This window comes from Diadema antillarum, unplaced genomic scaffold (genome assembly GCF_040938485.1).
Source record: "Diadema antillarum isolate AM-2024a unplaced genomic scaffold, OU_Dant_1.0 seq00001224_RagTag, whole genome shotgun sequence".
In the NCBI taxonomy this organism is placed as follows: domain Eukaryota; kingdom Metazoa; phylum Echinodermata; class Echinoidea; order Diadematoida; family Diadematidae; genus Diadema; species Diadema antillarum.
In genome coordinates, this window is record NW_027272014.1 from 6,436 (window position 1) to 27,500 (window position 21,065).

Sequence of the window (21,065 nt, forward strand, 5' to 3'; positions counted from 1 at the left end):
TGAAATCAAGGGAATGCATGCTCTTCCTCAAGAATTATGATGTGGGAAATTCTCATTATATTTTCTTTAGGCTGTTGCCCTTACATCACAAAATGTTGTAGTCTTCTTAAAGAGTGATGGCAGCACATGGACTTAACCAAAATTTCATAAATGCAAAGCTTTGGAACAGATCATCAGATTTGCCTTAAATTTAACTGGTGTGAATGACAAAATATTTTTGCATTCAATGTATCCACATACATATGAAAGGTCCCCTTTTTAATGCCAGTGCAATGCTCCCAACCCTAAGAAATATAGTGATTTCATAGCACATGCGCAGATTAATGATACGGTACCCCCCCCCCCCCCCCCCCCCGCCCAATCGTAGGTAGCAGCCCAAGTGAGTGCAGTTTGAAAACAAGCTTGTGACCCGGCTTGACACCATGTGAGCACTGAATTAATTCCACAAATGCTCATTATTTATCATTGAGGCAGGTTGTCCCCAAACTACAAATCCTGCTGTTGATGATAAAGCGCCATGTGAATGTAACTCGTAGTTACTAGCCAATTTGCCTATCACCGATCATGATCAGGCAGGTTGTCCACTAACTATGAATCCTGTTATTAATGGTGATAAGTGCCATGTGAATGTAGCTTGTAGTTATTAGCTATTGATTTAAATTTGCCTATCATTGATCATAGCATAGCCATGTAAATATCATGACTATTTTCTTTCACCAAGTATGTTTCTTTGCTCCTTTTCCACAGTGCTCTAACCCGTCCCGAAGAAAGAGCTTTTTTGAGCAGTTCCCTCTCATGAATCAGGCCATCACGAATGTCAACATTTACGACAGTCTCCCCGGCCAGGTGCACCGACCAATTCTCACAGCAAGTCAGCTCCGATTCTCGGCAATTGTCATTGATTTCACTACAGACATGGACATCTTCTACATTGCAACAGGTATGGATTCATATCAAATCATGATCTTTTCTCCCATTTTTAGCACAAAATGAGGACACACATGGATAATGTGATTCATTACACCATACATTCATGCCGTGTAAGCTGCAATAGTAAAGTGGCTTTGCAACAACAAGAAATTTGATGTTTGCTTGGAACTTTTGAAATTTGTATCTCCACTTCCTCAAAGCAGAATTTCCAAGTCAAAGAATATGTTGAAATAGAAAGCATTTTCATTGTGTGTGTGTTTTTTTCTTTCCTAAAGCATGCTGCTATGGTGTGAACTAATTTGTTGTGTTTGCACAACATATCTCCAACATCCTCAACTGCAACTGAACATCAAATCAGACTTTTTTTTCTGCTATGTTTACCTACTGGCCAGGTTTTTAATGTCTGTGATAGCCTGTCAGCTCACCTGAGCAAAGGCTGAAGTGAGCTATTGTGATCATTCATCCAGCATCCGTCATGCATTGTCTGTCATGTGTCACCTGTCACACATACAGTTTTTATGCCTCCGCCACGAAGTGGTGCCGGAGGCATTATGTTTTTGGGTTGTCCGTCCGTCCTTCCGTCCGTCCATAATGAATTTTGTGGACAGCGTAACTAAAAAAACTTTTGAGGTATCCTAATGAAACTTGGCATGTATGTGTATTAGGGGGTGAAGTTGTGCCTATCAACTTTTGGGTGCACATGCTTAAGGTCAAAGGTCAAAAGGTCAAGGTCAAATACATAAAATTTCACTATATCCACCATATTTATGCAATGCCTGAAGATATTTTCTTGAAACTTAGTGTATGCATGTATTACCCGATTAAGATTCTCTGGTGAAGGTTTGGGGTCACGAGGTCAAAGGTCAAAAGGTCAAGTAAAAATATTGAAACTTCACTTTTTTTTCTATACCTTGGAAATTGTTCAAGGTATCTTCATGGAACATTATATGTACTGACTGGCAGTGATTATCTAGAGAATTTAGGGTTCATGGGGTCAAAGGTCAGGGGTCAGAGGTCAAGGGTAACACTTCAAAATTTTACTATTTCCCTCATATTTATGCAATGCCAGCAGGATTTTTTTTTTTTTAACACTTGGTGTATGCATGTATAACCTAATAGAGATTCTCTGGAAACTTTCTTCTTTTTTTTTCTTTTTCTTTTTTTGCCTCAAAGGTCAAAAGGTCAAAGATCAAGGGAAAGTGCTGAACTAACTTTTTCCTCCATATCTCGGAAGTGGCTCAAGTTATCTTGAAACTTACTACATATTTATGCATTTTTGGTGCAACTGTTCTATCATTGTACCACTTGGCACAGGATTCTTCATCTGTAGTGTAAATTACTTGGGAAATATTGCAACATTTTCTTCTCTTCTCCTGTGAGCAAACAGGAAAAAAAAACAAACTTTGTGACAGGTATTATTAATGTCATTCAATGACTTATGAAAAATATGAATGATATGTTTTTATGTTGATTATTTTTAATTGTCATTGTTCACTCCATAGCCACTGGCAGCATACTCAAAGCATATCAGGATGGAACAGAATTCAAAGCATTTGAGATATTTGTCACTGTAAGTACAAGTTGGTGTTGTTCTTGTTAAACACACACACACAAAAAGAAAAAATACTGAGGGCATTTATATGTTGTCACTATTTTTTTTTAAAGTCAACATATCACTTGAGGAGATTCCACTGCTATGTGTAAAATAAGAATGGGGCGTTACAGTTGGCAGATGAATTTCTGATATTTTTTCTGCAGCCCCCAAATAATAAGTGTTTTTAATACTTGATGTGTTAACTCAAAAGGGTCACAAGAGGGGACAAGATGAATAAATGTTAGATATTTTCCACAGCCTGTTGATATTATCATCAGCCTTTTGAAAAATAGTTAATAGTATTTTTTTTTTAAATATGCTGCCACCAAATCTGATGTATGTGAGGACGAGAAACTTTTCCTTCACTTTAACCAAACTGAATCCTATAAAGCCACCTCATTTCTGTGGTTTGGTATTGTGTCTGTTTATCATAGTTTATAACTATTCATTACCAATGTTTTAAAGTAAAACAGTTTTCCTTACCATTAGAACCATGTGTCATTCATATGTAATTATAATTTTATAACTGAATCATGACTTGGCAATGCCTTTTAGAAAACTAAAGGAACTGTGTCTGTCAAATTGGCAAATTTGTCTCAAGTAGGACAGTGGATTGAATGATTAAGAAATGGATTATGTAATGTACATGCATCTATGCATATTTTTCTTCATTCATTTCGGTTTGTTTCTGTGATTAGGATGACAAGAGGCCCCTGGTCGGTCTGGAGCTATCGGGGGCGGGGTCTGATCGTCATCTGCTGGCCATCTCTGACAACAAGATCTTCAACGTACCCCTGCAGAACTGTGCCACGGATTGCCGTCAGGTGTGTGAGGAGTATCTCCGCGGCTACTGCCATTGGGAGGGCAACTGCTGCAAGAAGAATGGGTAAGCAAGGAGGAAAAATCATCACATTTGGACACTTTCACTGACTCCCTTTTCCTTGTTTTTGTTATGAATATGAAGAAAAAGTGATATTGATGTAATGTGAAAATGACTTTCTCGTGAATAGTATTGAAATATTTGTTCACACTTCCATTATGTTTTCATATATCTTAGAGCTATCGCTGTAAGTTGTTTTGTTGAATGTTGCCATAGGCAAAATTGTAATCATACACCGCAAGCATGTTGAGACACTCATGTTTGCACAGTGCAAGAAATCTTTATAGGTGTGAGCTGCCATTGCAAACGTGTGATGAAGTTGTCAGACATTGAGTTCCTTCACTCTAATATTATTAAGTTTTTCTGGCTGTTAGTCTTCTTTGATGCATGTAATTAATAATATTTTGTCCAATTTATATTTCAAGAATGTCACTCAGAATTTGGCTTTGAAAAAGCTTGGAGAAAATCAGTGTGAATTTCAGAGGCATTCATGCACGCTAGAGACTGAGTATTGAAATACAGCAGGTCAATTTAAAATACTGCAGTGATGTGCTTTATGAGACCAAAAAGTTCACAATTTTTCAAACATTATACTCTGATGTGTGAACTAAATGTAGTTAATGTGTAAAATTTTCAAGTTTTAAAGAAATATGATAATTTTTTAGTTTTTCATTCATTTTACCTTGATTTGCAGATTTCTCGGCATTTATATCTATGATTTTCTTTAGGTTTTTTTTCATAGTTCTCAGATGAACACTAACTGGGTTTCTTTCGTGGTCACTCTTAAAAATGAGTAACAATAAGGAGAAGAATGAAACTATTGACTATCATACCATGTACTTATACTTGCAGAACAGTGGCATTCAGTAGTCCTCTCATGGAGATGAATAGAGTAGATGTCCTCATGTTTGATTACATCCTATGGAGAAAATACCCACCATTTTGTTGTCCAAAGAAGGAGGCATACAATTTGTGAATCTCATGTATTTCACATCGCTGCTTTTATTTCCCACAGTGAGACGTCGTGTGCTTCAAACCCTTCAGATGGTGAGTAGTGTGATGGCATTAACCCGTTCCCAGTGAGATTCTGATATTCCCAATACAGTTTTCAGGGGGGCCTACGAGCTTCTGGTAGGCAATGGGGTAAACCTCGTTGAACCAAGGTATCTCAAATATCAAATGAGTGGCCACTGCCTTGCAAGAGACTGCATATTGAAGAGAATGGGGGAGGGGCTGCAGGCAAAACATGGTACAGTGTTGCATTTCTGTCATGACATTATGAAATGATTTTTCTTTTCATTGTGATGATGCACACGATATCTTCATATTAAAAAAAAAAATAGCAAGGTTATTGCTAATAAGGTGTGTGAAATCATATCACCAAAATGATACTTAAGTATTGAACTGGGAAAATAAGCGTACAGATAAAATGTACATGGTCTTCACAATTTTCTTTTGACCCTTTTTGAACTCTCTGCATGTCAGCAAAATCTCACAGTTAAATTGCAATTAATTCCTCTTCATGAAAAGATATCCATAGTTTTTGAAATACAACTTCATCAACAAGCACTGTGGTACCGTGGGGATGATTATTGAGGTAATTTCTATCAGTACATGTCATGATGTGTGTATACATTTGTGAATTGCATATTCTTCTTTGTTTCCATTTAGTCATCCACTCACTTATTATCTACACTCAGCAAAAAAAGAAAGGTAACACTTTTTCGAGTTCAAATTTTTCATAGAAGATTTTCATGAAAATCAATATATTTTATACCATATTAAAGGTAATTTAATTGGCTATCAATCTAGTAGGTCAATATAAAAGGAAACTTTACGCATGAGTGAACACATTTGTTTTTATCCTCCAAAGCACAAAAGTAAAAATTGCAGAAATTGACATATCGTCTTTCATTTGCAAATGCCCTTTAAGACATCAATGATAACAAAAACCAGTTTAATACAATGAGAGACACAAAGAAATGGCAAAAATAAGTTTGTATTCTCTTAATCTCTTTATAACCTCAAACAAAATAAAACTAGGAAACTTCAGGGCGGAATTTTTACAGAACTCAAACTTCAAGTGACATAGGGAGTAAGGGCACGAAGATGATTAAATGAACAGAATATCTTTATTTCATTCATTCAATTTAGTAATTTAAGAATTCATAAGACAAATTCAAGAACCAAATATGATTTACAATTTTCCCAATTTGAATATTCAATTCAAAATTCTACCATTTCTGCTAATGTTGCTTATTCTCTCATTTCATGTGAATTTGGATTTGACAGAACATTCTTCATTTTCCTCCATCATTTTTAGCCTTTATTGATCTTTTTGGCTTTAAAGAATTTATAGAGATCATAGGTATATTTTTGCAACTGAATCCATGTTCATTATTGTGTCAAATTTGTCTTTTGTTCTTATTGTTGCACGGAAGAGCATTTACACATGAATGACAACTTGATCATTTTTGCAATTTTCACTTTTGTGCCTTGGAAGAGAAAAACAAAGGTGTTCACCCATGCGTAAAGTTTCCCTTTGTATTGACTTATCAAGTTGATAGCCAATTAAATTACCTTTCATATGGTATATGATACGTTAACATTTCACCAAAAATTCTATGAGTAATATAAACTTGAAAGAGTGTTTACTTTCTTTTATTGCTGAGTGTACATCTATTTATTCCTTGCAGTGTAGTTCATTGAAGAAAAGAAGATTCAGCTATCTCAAAATTGAGACATAAAACTGTCAAAAGCAAAGATTAATATTTCTAGAGATTTTCCAAATAGAAGTGATATTGAATTATTTGCTTGGTGGAAAATATGTGTATTCATCCATTACACTGTATGTATATATGATCAGCTAGTTGGTAAGATGCAGATGCTCTGATTGCTTTAATCCACCCCATCTAATCTTTCTTTTCTTATTTTTTACCCCTTTTTCTATTTTTTGTTTGTTTGTTTTTGTGTGTCTATTCAGTCCACGTGAGCATCAGCCCGAGCGAGACGATCACAGCCTGCGAGAATGACCACGTCCTGCTGTACTGCCACGCCCAGGTGAGCCCACTGTGCTCCCCGGGGGAGGTCAACCTGGAATGGACGAGGGACGGCAACGCACCCATCGACAACATGGGACACCTCATCACGCGGGACCTGCTCTTCAACACGCTCACTGACAAGCTTAGCCTGATCACTGTCCATACCGTGATTGCGAAGAGCAGCACCAACTTCACGTGCCGCGCGACGATGGACGTCAGTGGCCGCAACCAGACCGCCGTGGCGACCACACCCATTGCGATTAGAAGTGAGTGTGACTGTTTAATCCCATCACTTGGAAAGATTGACTTTTGGTTTTCTGCCTGCTTCAAGCTTTGACTTTAGTATAGCACAAATATGAATGAAAGACATACAGGGTGCATTCTACTATATTGTGTACACACATTCACATGTATATCTAAAAGCATAAGTTTTATGGTCATGATGTGTATATATTATATCATAACTTTCTGTATATCAATAAATAAGATATTGTATACATACCGGTGTACACAAATTTTACATATTTTGCATGTGTTTAAATGCATTCATTCTTGTAATTTCAAAGTGCACAGTGGCTTGGACATTGGCTAGTATTGGAAAAATTACAATCACACTCAGTAAGATTCACTTTTTGCAGATTTTTCAGACCTATCTTTTTTTTTTCTTCAAAATTTCCATGTACCACTTTAGCAGAAATACCCCTGATGTTCAGTGGGAATTCAATTTGACGAAATTTTTAAAATGCTACTCTTCAACTCTTAATTAATTGGACCCTACCGTGGCTGAATTTAGTTCATTGTCCTTCACTAAATCTTTAGGCTTTTTTTTTTTATTCTTTTCAGAATGATCATTTTGTAACCAGTCAGAAGTAGATTTTGCCTATTGCACAATCTAAACATTTGCTGTTTGGCACTAGGACATGTTGGGTGACATTGTGCTGGCAGTAACATTGAGCACTTGCAACTTCTACTCATACATTTGTATCAGTGTGAGTGGTAGGGAGTCACATTCCTCACTTACTGTAAAAGTGGATATTTTCGCGCGACTAATTTTTCGCGCTAGGCCGGGTCAGAAGAGTTTCGCATGTATTTGATTCCGCGGAATCAAGACGTCTCTCGCACAGGAACATATGGCAAGCGAAAATATTCGCGGGCTTTTATTTTCGCGCTAGTTTCTGGTTGCGCGAAATGCGCGAAAATTTCAACACTGCGAAAATTTCCACTTTTACAGTACATCTCAGACCATGTCTCTGTGTGCTCCTCTACAGGCAGTGACTGTGTGTGTGTGTGGGGGGGGGGGGGGGGGGGAGGGGATGGGACAGAGAGAAAGAGAGAGAAAGGGAGATATGTGTTTACATCAAGTTTCACAGTGTACATATGAGGGAGGACTCTATTACGACGCTTGAGACGACGCTTGAGCTGGACGTTCTCCCCTCCCCTGCGTCGTGCTGAAATACAGCTTTAGATTACGCTGGGATGCAACGTATGAAAAATAAAATGGCGCGCCCATATGATCAGTGCATGAAGTAGTTCTTTACATCGCAAATTGTGCGGACGTAAAAATAGCCCAGAACGCGTAGTGAAAAACTCAGACGACGCAAGCTAAAAATAGATCGACTTGACGCGCGCTTCTGTGCATGCTCAGAACATTTTTTTTTTTCCTCTGAATATCCCCGTTGCGAAAATCTAAAGCTCCCTATTGTTCACTCGAATGGTGCAGCAAAAACTCATTCAATGTCTCAGTGCTGCTTATTTTTATACCCCCGCCAAACAAAGTTTGAAGCGGGTATATAGGAATCAGCGGACGGTCGGTCGGGCGGTCGGGCGGGCGGTCGGGCGGGCGGTCGGGCGGTCGGTCGGGCGGTCGGGCGGTCGGGCGGGCGGTCGGTCGGGCGGTCGGTCCGTTGCAAATCTTGCGTCGCGAACTACTTCCTCAGTTTTCAACCGATTCCCATAAAACTTGGCACAGATGTGTGCCTTGGGTTGTAGATGTGCAAGACGTATTTTTTGACAGTACCCAAAAGTACGTTGCCATGGTAACGGCATATTATGGGCAAAAATGGGTACAAATCTTGCGTCGCGAACTACTTCCTCAGTTTTCAACCGATTCCCATAAAACTTGGCACAGATGTGTGCCTTGGGTTGTAAATGTGCAAGACGTATTTTTCGACAGTACCCGCAAAAATGGGTACAAATCTTGCGTCGCGAACTCCTCCCACAGTTTTTGATCAATTTTTATGAAATTAGGTACAGATGTTCATCTTTCCGCAGTGGCAAAAAGTGCGTTGCCAAGGTAACGGCATGTTATTGGTAAAATATAGGGCAAAATGCTTCATGGCAAAACTGCTTCATCAGTGTTCTTCCAATTCTCATGGAATTCATATTGAATGTATGTCTTAGGATATAGGTCAGCATGACACATTTCTTGACAGTGACAAAAAGTATGTTGCCATGGTAACAGCTCACATATTATGAGCCAAAATGATGGAAAATTTTGTGTTGCAAACTACTTCCTCAGTTTTTGCCCAATTTCCATGAAACTTGGTAAAGACGTGTGCCTTTGGTTGTAGATGTGCAAGACGCATTTTTCGACAGTACCCGAAAGTATGTTGCCATGGTAACGGCATATTATGGGCAAAAATGGGTACAAATCTTGCGTCGCGAACTACTTCCTCAGTTTTCAACCGATTCCCATAAAACTTGGCACAGATGTGTGCCTTGGGTTGTAGATGTGCAAGACGTATTTTTTGACAGTACCCAAAAGTACGTTGCCATGGTAACGGCATATTATGTGCAAAAATGGGTACAAATCTTGCGTCGCGAACTCCTCCCACAGTTTTTGATCAATTTTTATGAAATTAGGTACAGATGTTCATCTGAATATGTTAATGTGCAAGACACATATTTCCGCAGTGGCAAAAAGTGTGTTGCCAAGGTAACGGCATGTTATTGGTAAAATATAGGGCAAAATGCTTCATGGCAAAACTGCTTCATCAGTGTTCTTCCAATTCTCATGGAATTCATATTGAATGTATGTCTTAGGATATAGGTCAGCATGACACATTTCTTGACAGTGACAAAAAGTATGTTGCCATGGTAACAGCTCACATATTATGAGCCAAAATGATGGAAAATTTTGTGTTGCAAACTACTTCCTCAGTTTTTGCCCAATTTCCATGAAACTTGGTAAAGACGTGTGCCTTTGGTTGTAGATGTGCAAGACGCATTTTTCGACAGTACCCGAAAGTACGTTGCCATGGTAACGGCATATTATGGGCAAAAATGGGTACAAATCTTGCGTCGCGAACTACTTCCTCAGTTTTCAACCGATTCCCATAAAACTTGGCACAGATGTGTGCCTTGGGTTGTAGATGTGCAAGACGTATTTTTTGACAGTACCCAAAAGTACGTTGCCATGGTAACGGCATATTATGTGCAAAAATGGGTACAAATCTTGCGTCGCGAACTCCTCCCACAGTTTTTGATCAATTTTTATGAAATTAGGTACAGATGTTCATCTGAATATGTTAATGTGCAAGACACATATTTCCGCAGTGGCAAAAAGTGCGTTGCCATGGTAACGGCATGTTATTGGTAAAATATAGGGCAAAATGCTTCATGGCAAAACTGCTTCATCAGTGTTCTTCCAATTCTCATGGAATTCATATCGAATGTATGTCTTAGGATATAGGTCAGCATGACACATTTCTTGACAGTGACAAAAAGTATGTTGCCATGGTAACAGCTCACATATTATGAGCCAAAATGATGGAAAATTTTGTGTTGCAAACTACTTCCTCAGTTTTTGCCCAATTTCCATGAAACTTGGTAAAGACGTGTGCCTTTGGTTGTAGATGTGCAAGACGCATTTTTCGACAGTACCCGAAAGTACGTTGCCATGGTAACGGCATATTAATGGCAGAAGATCAAGGAAAGATCTTGCGGATTTAACTACTTCCTCAGTTTTTTGACCAAAGCTTATCAAATGTTGTTTTGACCAAAGCTTATGAAATGTTGTTTGACGGGGGTATAACCAGATTTCTAGTTCAGCTTTGGCTTGATACATATTGTGAACTCTTATTCAAGAGGATTTTGATACGGAGTTAATGAGACTGTCATTTTGATTGCTCTTTTTTATGGCTTTCTTTGATAGCACATGCCAACATTCTGGGATTTTTTATGTGGGGGATTTACCTCAGTCAATGCCAGCCACCACTTGACCATAATAATTATATGAAGAGTGTGATCACAAAATGAGTTAACCACATACTTGTAAGTTTGAGATGATTATGATAAAAACTGCAACAAAAAAATGATGAAAATAAACAAAGAAGAATATGTGGGATACTTGATATCATACACAGTAACTTCAAGAATATTCCTTGTTATGTATCAAGTGAGGTATCATTGAGAAGGATTTATTTTGCTTTATATGATGATGAACTTACTTCAAATTGTTTGAAAGTAGTGCTTCACATTTCTGTGATCTAACTCTTCATACACTCTTATATATACACTATACACATTTCCATGACAATGGAAATAAATATACTTTCCTCCTGCTCCAATTTATGCATGTCGTAAGTACTGTATACGCCATATATTTAGCGAGACTAAATTTTTGCGAATCGGGACTTCCCGACGATTTCGCTAGTGGTTAAATTCGCGATTGTGGAGTGCAGTACTGAATGGAGAAATTGCGTCACATTCATATTGGGATCAGAGTCATTATTGTCTCTAATTTCGCAAAAAGCACCCGACTCACAAAATTTGCGAAAATAAAAACCTCGCAAAATATTCGGCGTATACAGTATTAAGGATGTATTTTGTGTTCTGTGAGAAATGTGCTGATGGAAATGCACTTTTAATCATAGGCAAATTTAAGAGTTCAGTGTTTGTGTGCATTCACATGCTGACATGGTGAAACCATTTGTAAGCTGACGCTCTTCGATGGAAAAAGAAACGGGCATTTGCAGAAATAATGGCACATGCTGTAAAAAGTTATGGGAGAATATGACTTGTGTTAATGATGCTCAATAGTATGTAATGGGAACATTTAGTGCTGAGATGATTCTATACAGATGATTAATTTTTCCTTCTTTTTTTTTTAAGTTGGCAATATGCCTTGCATCAAGAAAATGGTACAACCTCAATGTGCTATGATATAATTCTTCATCTGCAATAACCGTTTTATCCGTTTACACATTCAATTACTCTTGCGTAAAATGTATATGACAGAATGCTTGATAATGCTAAAGGTCATCTGTGATCTACACATCTTACTGTATATCTATTTTTAATCTGTAATTATTATATGTGAAGCATTTGCATTGATTTACATAATATAGTGAGATTTTATTTCATGTTTCTTATATTTATGGGTTGTCAGGGTAGCAGATACCGTAACACCACAAATATATGAAGTAATGCATGTATAAAAATTTATTTAGGATTAGATTACAATTAAATGTTAAGAAGCCAGCTGACTTCATGTGACACTCCTGAAAGCATTCATTTTACCAGCAAAAGTTCCTGCAAGCACAGATTTGTAGTAAAGAATAAGATATTGGCACATCTTTCTCTCTCAGTAAACATCCCATCCATATCAGGAAACATATCTCTGGCACTTTTTTTGTTATACATTCTAAAGCTTCCTCCCACCCACCCCCCCCCCCCCCCAACACACACACACACACTTTTCTTTTTTTTTATCAGGATGCAGACTTATGTAAAAAGGAAATCAGCTTGATGACAGTAGTGGAAGTCAAGTCAACCTTTAACTGATGATTGAAAATTTTCTGTTATCCCCTAGATTGCATCACAAAGGGATCTCTGCAAGAGCGCTACCGTCTTCACAAGCATCTTGAAGTAGAGAACATCAAGAGCAAGGTTTGCAGCATCTTTACTTGTATCCCAATTCATGCAACGTCCAATAGGCAGAGAAAAAGACATATGCATACGTCGTAAGATGAATACAAACTACTTGAGTAGATCAGTGCATGAATAGATAAATAATGATGATAATGTTAATGATAGTAATAATGATATTGATAATGATGATAATGATGTCTACAATGTAGAATAAAAGAATATCAGAATTTTGCATGTGTCAGAAAGTTGAGAGTTGCACATATATATATGCATGTATACATAATTATATTATATATGTATTATATTTGTTCCCTTTGTTTTTACGCAGAGAAACATGGAGTGTTTTTACGCAGAGAAACATTGAGGTTTTTTTGACAGCACTAACAATAGATTCAAAATATTATTGGCAAAAAGCCTGTAATTGCATTTCTGTTTGATATAAGCCAGTGAGGTTTACGCATTGTCTGTTTATGAGCATTTCATATGATCCAAAATATGTGTGAGATATGTAAATGTAAATGAGACTTTAAAGAAGCAGGATAATAAAGATGTTTGTCTGTATATATTCAGCTGTGGCTTGTTGCCTCCTCCACAGCAAGATTTGCTCTCTTCACTCCGACATTAAGTCCATTAGATATGAGTCAATGAGAAAATTATTGATTGATTGATTGATTGATTGATTGATTGATTGATTAATTGCTTTGACTGATCTTTCCTGTTTCAGAACTGTGAACCAGAAGTCTTTGCCTGTGCCCGATGTCCTCAACGGAACTTTTGGTATACTGAGTTGTAATTCATCCTTGGGAGGGATAACGAACTTTTTATCTTGCCGGAGTAAGCAGGTGCAGGTTCATCAAAAGTGAAAGATCTCCCCAGCTTTATGTGTCCCTTTCCGGTGCTGTGCTAACAAGGGGATTGACTCTTTCCTTTTTATTTTGGGTAAATGGAGCAACATGTACAAAAATGAACACTTCAACCGTAATGAATCTGTTTTTTGAATGCTTGCACGTAGGTCATTCTGTATGTGTATCGCTACATTTTGGATGTCCGAATCAACTTTGGATCTGGTGTGTAATTCCTTATCAGTTTTTCGTATGACTGTAATTATGATATTGCGCAGTGACATAGCATACATGCCTTTTATGTTTTTTGTGGTTTTTTTTTTTTTTTGTGGTGCAGTAGAAGCAAGTAGTCACCAGCAACAATTGAGACGGACACATATTTAGAACATGATTAATGTTAAGTTTTCCCGGAAAGCTACATCTGATTTTTTCCCCCAATATTTGTACAGCTGTATTTGAAATATAGCTATCATGGGCAATGCGGAGTATTAAATGAGTAAACTGTTTGATACCAGGGTAATAATGCTTTAGACTTCACGATGTGGTGAAATTTGTGATATCAGTGGTGTCTTAAGAGTTTGCAAGATCTTGCCGTTATTTATTTTGCTGAATATACATCGTATCCTGTCCTTGCCAATTTCATGTTGTATATTTTCAGTTTGTTTGAAAGCCTCATTCATGCATCTATTATTTATCTATTTATCACACGTCAACATTAAAAGAGTAATCTGCCCTCAGATACTGAAGTCCTGTATGGCTCCATCCCAGAAGCAGCAGTGTGCTTGAGAGTTTGAAGGGTTCATAGTCGTGTGTCAGAAGCCTACATCTATCCCTAAACCTGTATAAAGAAATGGCTTTCAGTTCAACAAGCATCGCACAAATATTTTATCAGAATTCTTGCCCAAGACGTTGATGCCCAAATGTCTATGTAAAGATTAAATTCCTAGTGGATGATTCCCTCTACTGTGACGATATCAGAGAAGAGTGTAATGTATCAACCATTCTGACTATTTGAGTCAGCCATTGTCTTAAAGAATCCACAAAGTGCGTGTATCCCAACAGAGGTTAATGATGAGCTTGGGGATTACAGTATCTTATTTTGAGGATCAGTTCTCAAAGGTTGGAAGTCAATTTGAAAGTTGCTGTACACAGTGACTCTAACATTTTTGAGGGTTGAACAAAATGTCTGGGACAGCTAACGTGGACTCAAAAAATAAATCTTTTAAGTTTCTAAAATTTACATCATACTTAACTCTTGGAAACATTTAGATATTTGCATAATGAATGTCTTTAGTAGAGTTCTATACGCATGATAGCCCCCTTCCTTGACTCATACCCATATGTGCACCAGCCGAGAATTCAAGCCGCCTGGAATTAGCTGAAGAGCCGTCTTGAACGACTGGTGGCTAATCTGTACAGTTCAACAATCTACCCTGTGTGCGCAAACGTGACTCAAAACATGACATTTTCCAAACTGTTTTGCATTTATGCTGAGCCTGAAAACACCACAGACCGCATCACCTCTCACGAAGAGTTTTGGAAAAGGTTTAGAGTGGATCATCTTTGCTGATTCTGTCCATTTCACACTAAGGATGGGACCATTTTAAGAGGGTTACAAGTGACTAAAGAAACAGACTGTGCTTGGTGTAAATGGAATGTTAGACTACAAGTTCAAGTTGCTATTGTCTTCTAGCCGCTAATGCTTTTGCTGCTATGTTTTGTTTTTGTTTGTTCTGATTTGTTTTATATGTTTGTTATTTATTGCCAACACCTTGTGCAATTAGTCTTATCATTGGACAGTTACTTGGAATCTGGCATTGTGCACCTTTCATCATGAGGTATTAAAAATGATTCTTGCCAACTTTTCCAGTCAGACCAATGGTCTCGCATAATATGTAGGACAAGTTTAAAGCACAAGACTGTATTGTAACGTTGTGGAGCTAATTTTCGGGCAACACCACTAATATCTTGCATATTTTCAGCATTAACTGGCCAGTTGCAAAGTAGTGCCACTTTGGATCCTGTTAAGAAGGTCATCATTGAGCAAATCAATGCGATGTGCAGCTATCTTCAAATCAGAGAAGGATTGTACTGAATAGGAATATAAAACTTAAACATAGTACTTAGCCGGATGCAGAATTCATATTTCACCATTTGGAATTTGCTTGCAGTATATGGGGAAGCTCTATCAAGAAACTTGTCTTGCTAGGGCGATTTGCCAGAATATTCAATAGTTTTGTGGTATTTTCGGATCAAAAGTGTGAAATGATAAAAGCCGTTATACCAACTTTTATTCCTGAAGCGCCCTCTCAGTTTAGTAGTGGGTTGGTGGAATGCTGCTAGTATGTGGTGATCGAACCATGTCTAAGCATTAGTATTGAATTGTATGCAGAACAAGCTGCAAGCAATTCACTCTCATGTGTGATGGATACCGCTATGGCGCAATATATTGTAATCAATGTAGTTGAATGTAAAACATCACCTAGCAAGCATGATTGGGTAAGCTCTGAGACTATAGTACATCCAGTGCACCTTTTTGGTTGATATTTCACAATTTTCATCATTACCCATCTGTAATCATGTTATCTCGGCATTAGTTCTCACATTTCTTGTACGTAAGCGTACACATTCGAGCAAAATTGAACAGTTTGGCAGGCACGTGAGAATTATGTTTTCACTTTAAACAAATGTCAAAAAAGTCAATGATTTGTTTGTTCAATCTCTATAAGACAGTAGACCTCCTTTGGACAAGAACCAAATTTTCCACACAATGTTATTGATACAGACAGCACGTGATGAGACCATTGATTATACCAAATTTCAGGTCATTGTTTGTCATAGTAGAGTTATTGACATAAGATTATTCACCCAATAATCCTACATGTTCTCTGATTGCTGAAGACATTTCCTGCCTTGCACATTTCTTGAGATGAATGTAGTGCTTTTATTATGTCACTATTAAGCTTTGACTGCAAATGATTATGTTGTGTTTCCTTTACACTCTTGATGATCCTTTTCTTTAACCCATTGAGGATGAGTCCCGAGCATACTCGGGCAGGTGTCTATGGGAAATGCGTGTTGTAGCAAAATCAGTCCATCCTCAACTGGTTGATTGTGACATTGTGCTACTGCTGAATATTTCTTTGGATGACTGGTAGCTTAAGGCTAAAGGTTATTCAAAGAATTATATCTAACATGCTTTGGAAAACATGCGTGTAATGAATCCATATCTTTAAGCCACATTGTATCACTGCACAATGCTGGTTGATCCAGTTTCTGTGCAACAGACTTTTCTCAGTGACAGGCAGTAAAACCTTAAGCCAATCTGTGACACCCACTGTAGCTATGTGACCGCCCAGCTCAAAACCTGCAAAAACTTTATAGCCAAGATACATTTTCACTTTTCTAAATAGTTTTAAAAAGTAAGCTCTAAGCTTTCAGAGGATGCATATCTTGAAAAAAAAATTGGACCATCATAGCCTCTTCAAAAAGTGATTGAAATAAGAGATAGGAGGTGCAGTTTCATAGAAAAAGGAGAAAAGGAGATGTAAAGAGTAAAGTGACTCGGGTGTGCTATGCAGAAGTATCAAAGAGAATATCCTATTTCCCAATGAAAGCAGCACCCGTCCGAGAAAAAAAAAACCATATATATACTGTCCAGTAAAAATGCTGTTTATCTCAATTTTGGTTTTGTTTTGAACAGCAAATTTTGACAGCCTGTTCAAAAAAAAAAAAAGAATATATATATATATATATATATATATATATATTAATCTCCCCGGCAAGACAAACTTCTAAAATCAATGTGGGTATCCCAAATGACATATATTGGTTCACTACAGAGAATCATAATTGTAATTTCAACCTTTTTGTGGATTTTGAGCAGGGCAGTTATATGATTAGAATAACCTCCAGCCCTAAGATATTGAAAGCACTGTTTCCATTATATCGAAAGGAAAAATGTTTCCAAGCAGAGTAGATATGTAAGTAGGTATTTATCGATTGTACATTTGATTTCTCCAGGGAAATTATTACAGTACAAGGGAGGAGTCGAGTCCAAATTTCCTGCAGTTTCTGTTCTTTTATTGCTGGAGATATTTTAAGCTTCCAACATTGTGAAGCAGTCCTTATCATAAGTCTTGATGGGACAAAAGACTCACAGTCTTGAGAGAAGATATGATACTTCACATTGATATGATACTGATATACTTTACACTCTAGAAACTAAACAAAGAGTATTAAAACTTGAGTCAATGCCAGTAAGCGGCAACCTGTAGGTGTGTCTCAGGAAGACGTGTACAAAGATCGGCATGAAGCGCATCGATGAAATTTTTGATAATTGCCGCAAACCGAAACTGATGCAGCCCCAGGTAGATGTGTTTATTTCTTTAATAAGACATGTGGGAAGACCGCCAGGATAAAGCTTTTGACATGATACTAGATACTGGATGCAAACTAATAAAAACTGCATCTGATTTGGCATCCTTCCAAAGACCTACATAGAGAGACTGGCTGACTCATTTTGACTTGAAAGGCGAGTGCAGCTGCAAAAGTAAAACCTTTTGTCGCTCACTCTTGTAGTTGCCTAGAACAGAAATTAGTCCTGTCTTGCCCAATGGTTATGTTTTATTTTCCCCACATATGATTTTACAGAAGAATCTGTTACTGGTGTTGGCTGTTGCATTCAATCTAGATCATGTGAGAAGCCTTAGATGCCAAATCATTAGGTTGGAGGGAGATGGGTAAAATTTCTTCAACCAGCGATATCCACTAATCTTTGCATTGAGACCAATCATTGTACACATAGTTATGATATTTGATGATCATGAGACCTTTGGCATACTTCACAAAATTTTAAGAATGTGCATATTGCATCTTTTTCAACCAAGCACAAATGTTGAATGGAAAAATTCTTACTTTTAGAATAGTGCTCTGGAGATGAGGTTTGCAGACATTATACCTATGCATGTCATTCCACTTTATCATTGTTGGACTTATTGCTGATATAATAATGATACAAATGTAGCAGTAATGATGGCTACACGTACTTGTATTGCCCACAGGTCAACCTCTGGACACTAATGACACCTTTAAGTGCATTATAATCATTTAGAGTCAGAATTCCTGATGCATAGATGTTTTTAAAAGATGGTGTAGTAGGAAGTGCCTTGCTTTTTGCTATACCATTGTCATGATTGCCATGTCCCATTGGTCCATTTTGCACAATATCAAGGGGGAAAAAAAATACTTCAATAACAACTGTATGGCTACTGGTGCATAGCAACATAGAAGCATTTAAATGGATTCATTAAACCTCAATATGCACGTTAAACATATTTATTGATAGACATCTGTAATTATTCTTTGAAATGTGTCATAACTCCCTATATTTATATATTGAACAAAATCACAAAGTCTGTTGTAGCATAACATTTATTTGTTCATATGAATGTAAAAAGTTACAGTAACAGCTCTTTTTTTTAAACTTTTTCGTTGAAGGAAATGGGATGGATGATATATGCATGTATCGATACATTTCATATAGACGCTGTGTACTTAAAAAGGTGATTGTAAAAATTATGTGTATTTTGTTTTACATACATTTTGGGGTCTTATGCAGACCTGTGTTATGTATCCATGGATTTCTTAACACATTTTTTTTTGTTTTTTTTTTTGAGAGGGTGTGAAGATGCAGAACTATGCAAAAGTAGAAACTCCCTGTACCAACTTAGATTGCGTGAGTGCGATGCGATGTGTGTGTGTGAATGTGCGTGGCAGTGTTATGTTCTGTGTGCCTTTTTTATGTGGTTTTGGCTGTTTACCCAGACAATTTATTCCTACCCAAGCCATTTTTATTTGCTTGTGGGTTTGTTTGTTTGTTTGTTTTTTTCATTGTATGCAAGTTAATTGGTATACATTCTTACAAATAGTTTCATGGTGCAAGCAATGTTCATAGGGAATTGTCTATGTTACTTTTCAAGGGAAAAATAATGTAAATTACAATGCATTGAATGTGGTAAGAAGGAAATAGATATGGTAGATGCTTTGGTAGATATTTGTGCTAATTCATCCAGCACTGGTATGGTGTACACATTTGTCATCACAATGAGGTTTTCATAAACTTGTTGTCATGATAATGTGTTTGTCAACTTAGTGAACATCGCATTTTTGTTACCTCTTTTGTTGTCATTATCATCATTAAAAACTATTCTTTTGGAGAGCTTCTTGTGTGTTAAGGATGTGATGTGAATGAAACTGTTTCTTCCAATAACACTTTGTAATTTTGCACTGTGAATGAAAGAAATTTAAAGACAGAATACAAGAAGTTGTTAACAAAAGTTGTACAGTTTGACAGTGAAATGTAATTAGAACCATACTAACAAGAATAGTTTACAACCTGTCAAATGGTTGTGCCTCTTCATTTTCTATGTCGGTGTAAATCATGTCATACCTAGTACTGCGGTGGTAGCCTACATGTACTGCATGATGTAACAATGCATCACTTTCTGTTGAAGCAGAAATGCTACTGACACAGAACATTGTGTTTGCACTATTGACCGATTCTGTGACGCGCTATGTGTATTTTTGGCAAGGGCGCAGCCATAGTGGGTGTATCAGCCGACCCCCCCTCCGCACTCCCCCACCCCTCTCCCTACATTAGCACGCGCGCAGAATGAAAAACTGCTTTAGCCAATAGGCGCCTCGTACTGAGTGCGCGAATGCTTGCTAGTGCGCGAACCTTTGTTACAAGTGCGTGATAAACATGTTGCCCGGGAGTGGGGGAGAGCAGGGGGGGGTCGGCTGATACACCCACTATGGCTGCGCCCTGTGCCGTAAAATGTCTGCTGCCCTCAACGAACCCGAATCGGTCAATAGGGATATGCTATTATCATTCTGTGAGGGTTTCTGACTTGATGACCTTTGCTGGATTGTAAGTAGAGTCATTGAGACCATATTCGTTTCAATAAGATTGGAAGTCAGTTACAGTTTAGATACAAATTAGAAAGTGAATGAATTCTAATATAATGTCATGTTTTCTGACCAATGAGTAAAACAGACCCATGTGTATTCTTCAAATGTCTATCAAGTTGAACAGTCTACAATACACTCAGTTTCAAATCACGTTTGAAGGAGTTCACACCATATGATTTTTTATAATGAGATAACCAAAGTGCTTATGATGAGTCATTTCTAGATTAAATTTGGAAGAATACGCCGCAAAAAATATTCTGAAGAAATAATAATTAACCTAAAGGTGACATATATATATTCAATATAGAGGTTGTGTATGAAAGACTATTTTCTATACAGATTGTTGTTTTTTTTTTCTTCCTATGGCTGGATGGTATGATTTTTTTTTTCTTGTATATCAGCATTCAGTGTATCTGCAAAATCACATAACACTTGTTGGGACGGTGGGTACTTCCATGTAATATCAACATTACATTTCTGTTTTTGTTCATGCAAATGACTGAATTTATCATTTTAACCATTTCCCCTTTTCTCCATCCCCATAACAAAAGAAAAAGTTGATTTATTCATACACTTGTATGTTAATGTCTTCTTTATTCCCGAGATTATGAAAACGCACCCAGATTTTTGTTATAATCAGAATTCAGGCAAGACTTTTCAAAGTTAGTACCATGCTGCTATAGAGCACATTCTTTCAAGGGGTGCGCAATTACTATGTGCCTGGCAGCCAGTGGTTTCAATGAAAAACTTTTAGAAATTGCTGTACATAGGAATGCATTCCAAGCATGTGAAGCTTTTTCTTTTTCTTTTTCTTTTTGTGTTCAGAGATAAGTGTAATATCGTTTTCTGTAATGGACCTCATGTATTTATGACTTCAGATGTGTATTTATATGAGAAAAAAGTGATATAGTGGTGTGATATCCGAAATGCAAACT

At 37.3% G+C, this 21,065-nt stretch overlaps 1 protein-coding gene across 1 annotated transcript; it reads left to right on the forward strand.

Annotated features, from left to right (window-relative positions):
- The first annotated feature begins 767 nt into the window (after window positions 1-767).
- Window positions 768-13,120, forward strand: LOC139744974 (uncharacterized). Its single transcript, XM_071655384.1, has 7 exons — window positions 768-940; window positions 2,433-2,500; window positions 3,223-3,410; window positions 4,420-4,451; window positions 6,388-6,711; window positions 12,258-12,334; window positions 13,041-13,120. The coding sequence occupies exons 1-7, from the start codon at window positions 796-798 to the stop codon at window positions 13,107-13,109; spliced, it is 903 nt and encodes a 300-aa protein (XP_071511485.1). The 5' UTR covers window positions 768-795; the 3' UTR covers window positions 13,110-13,120.
- The last annotated feature ends 7,945 nt before the right edge of the window (window positions 13,121-21,065 follow it).

What these genes read in the sequence shown, in the direction of transcription:
- LOC139744974 (XM_071655384.1), top strand. Translation starts at nt 796, where the DNA reads ATGAATCAGGCCATCACGAATGTCAACATTTACGACAGTCTCCCCGGC. An exon ending in CATTTGAGATATTTGTCACT is followed by an intron (nt 2,501 to 3,222) that starts GTAAGTACAAGT and finishes TTCTGTGATTAG; the next exon opens with GATGACAAGAGGCCCCTGGT. An exon ending in AACTGCTGCAAGAAGAATGG is followed by an intron (nt 3,411 to 4,419) that starts GTAAGCAAGGAG and finishes TATTTCCCACAG; the next exon opens with TGAGACGTCGTGTGCTTCAA.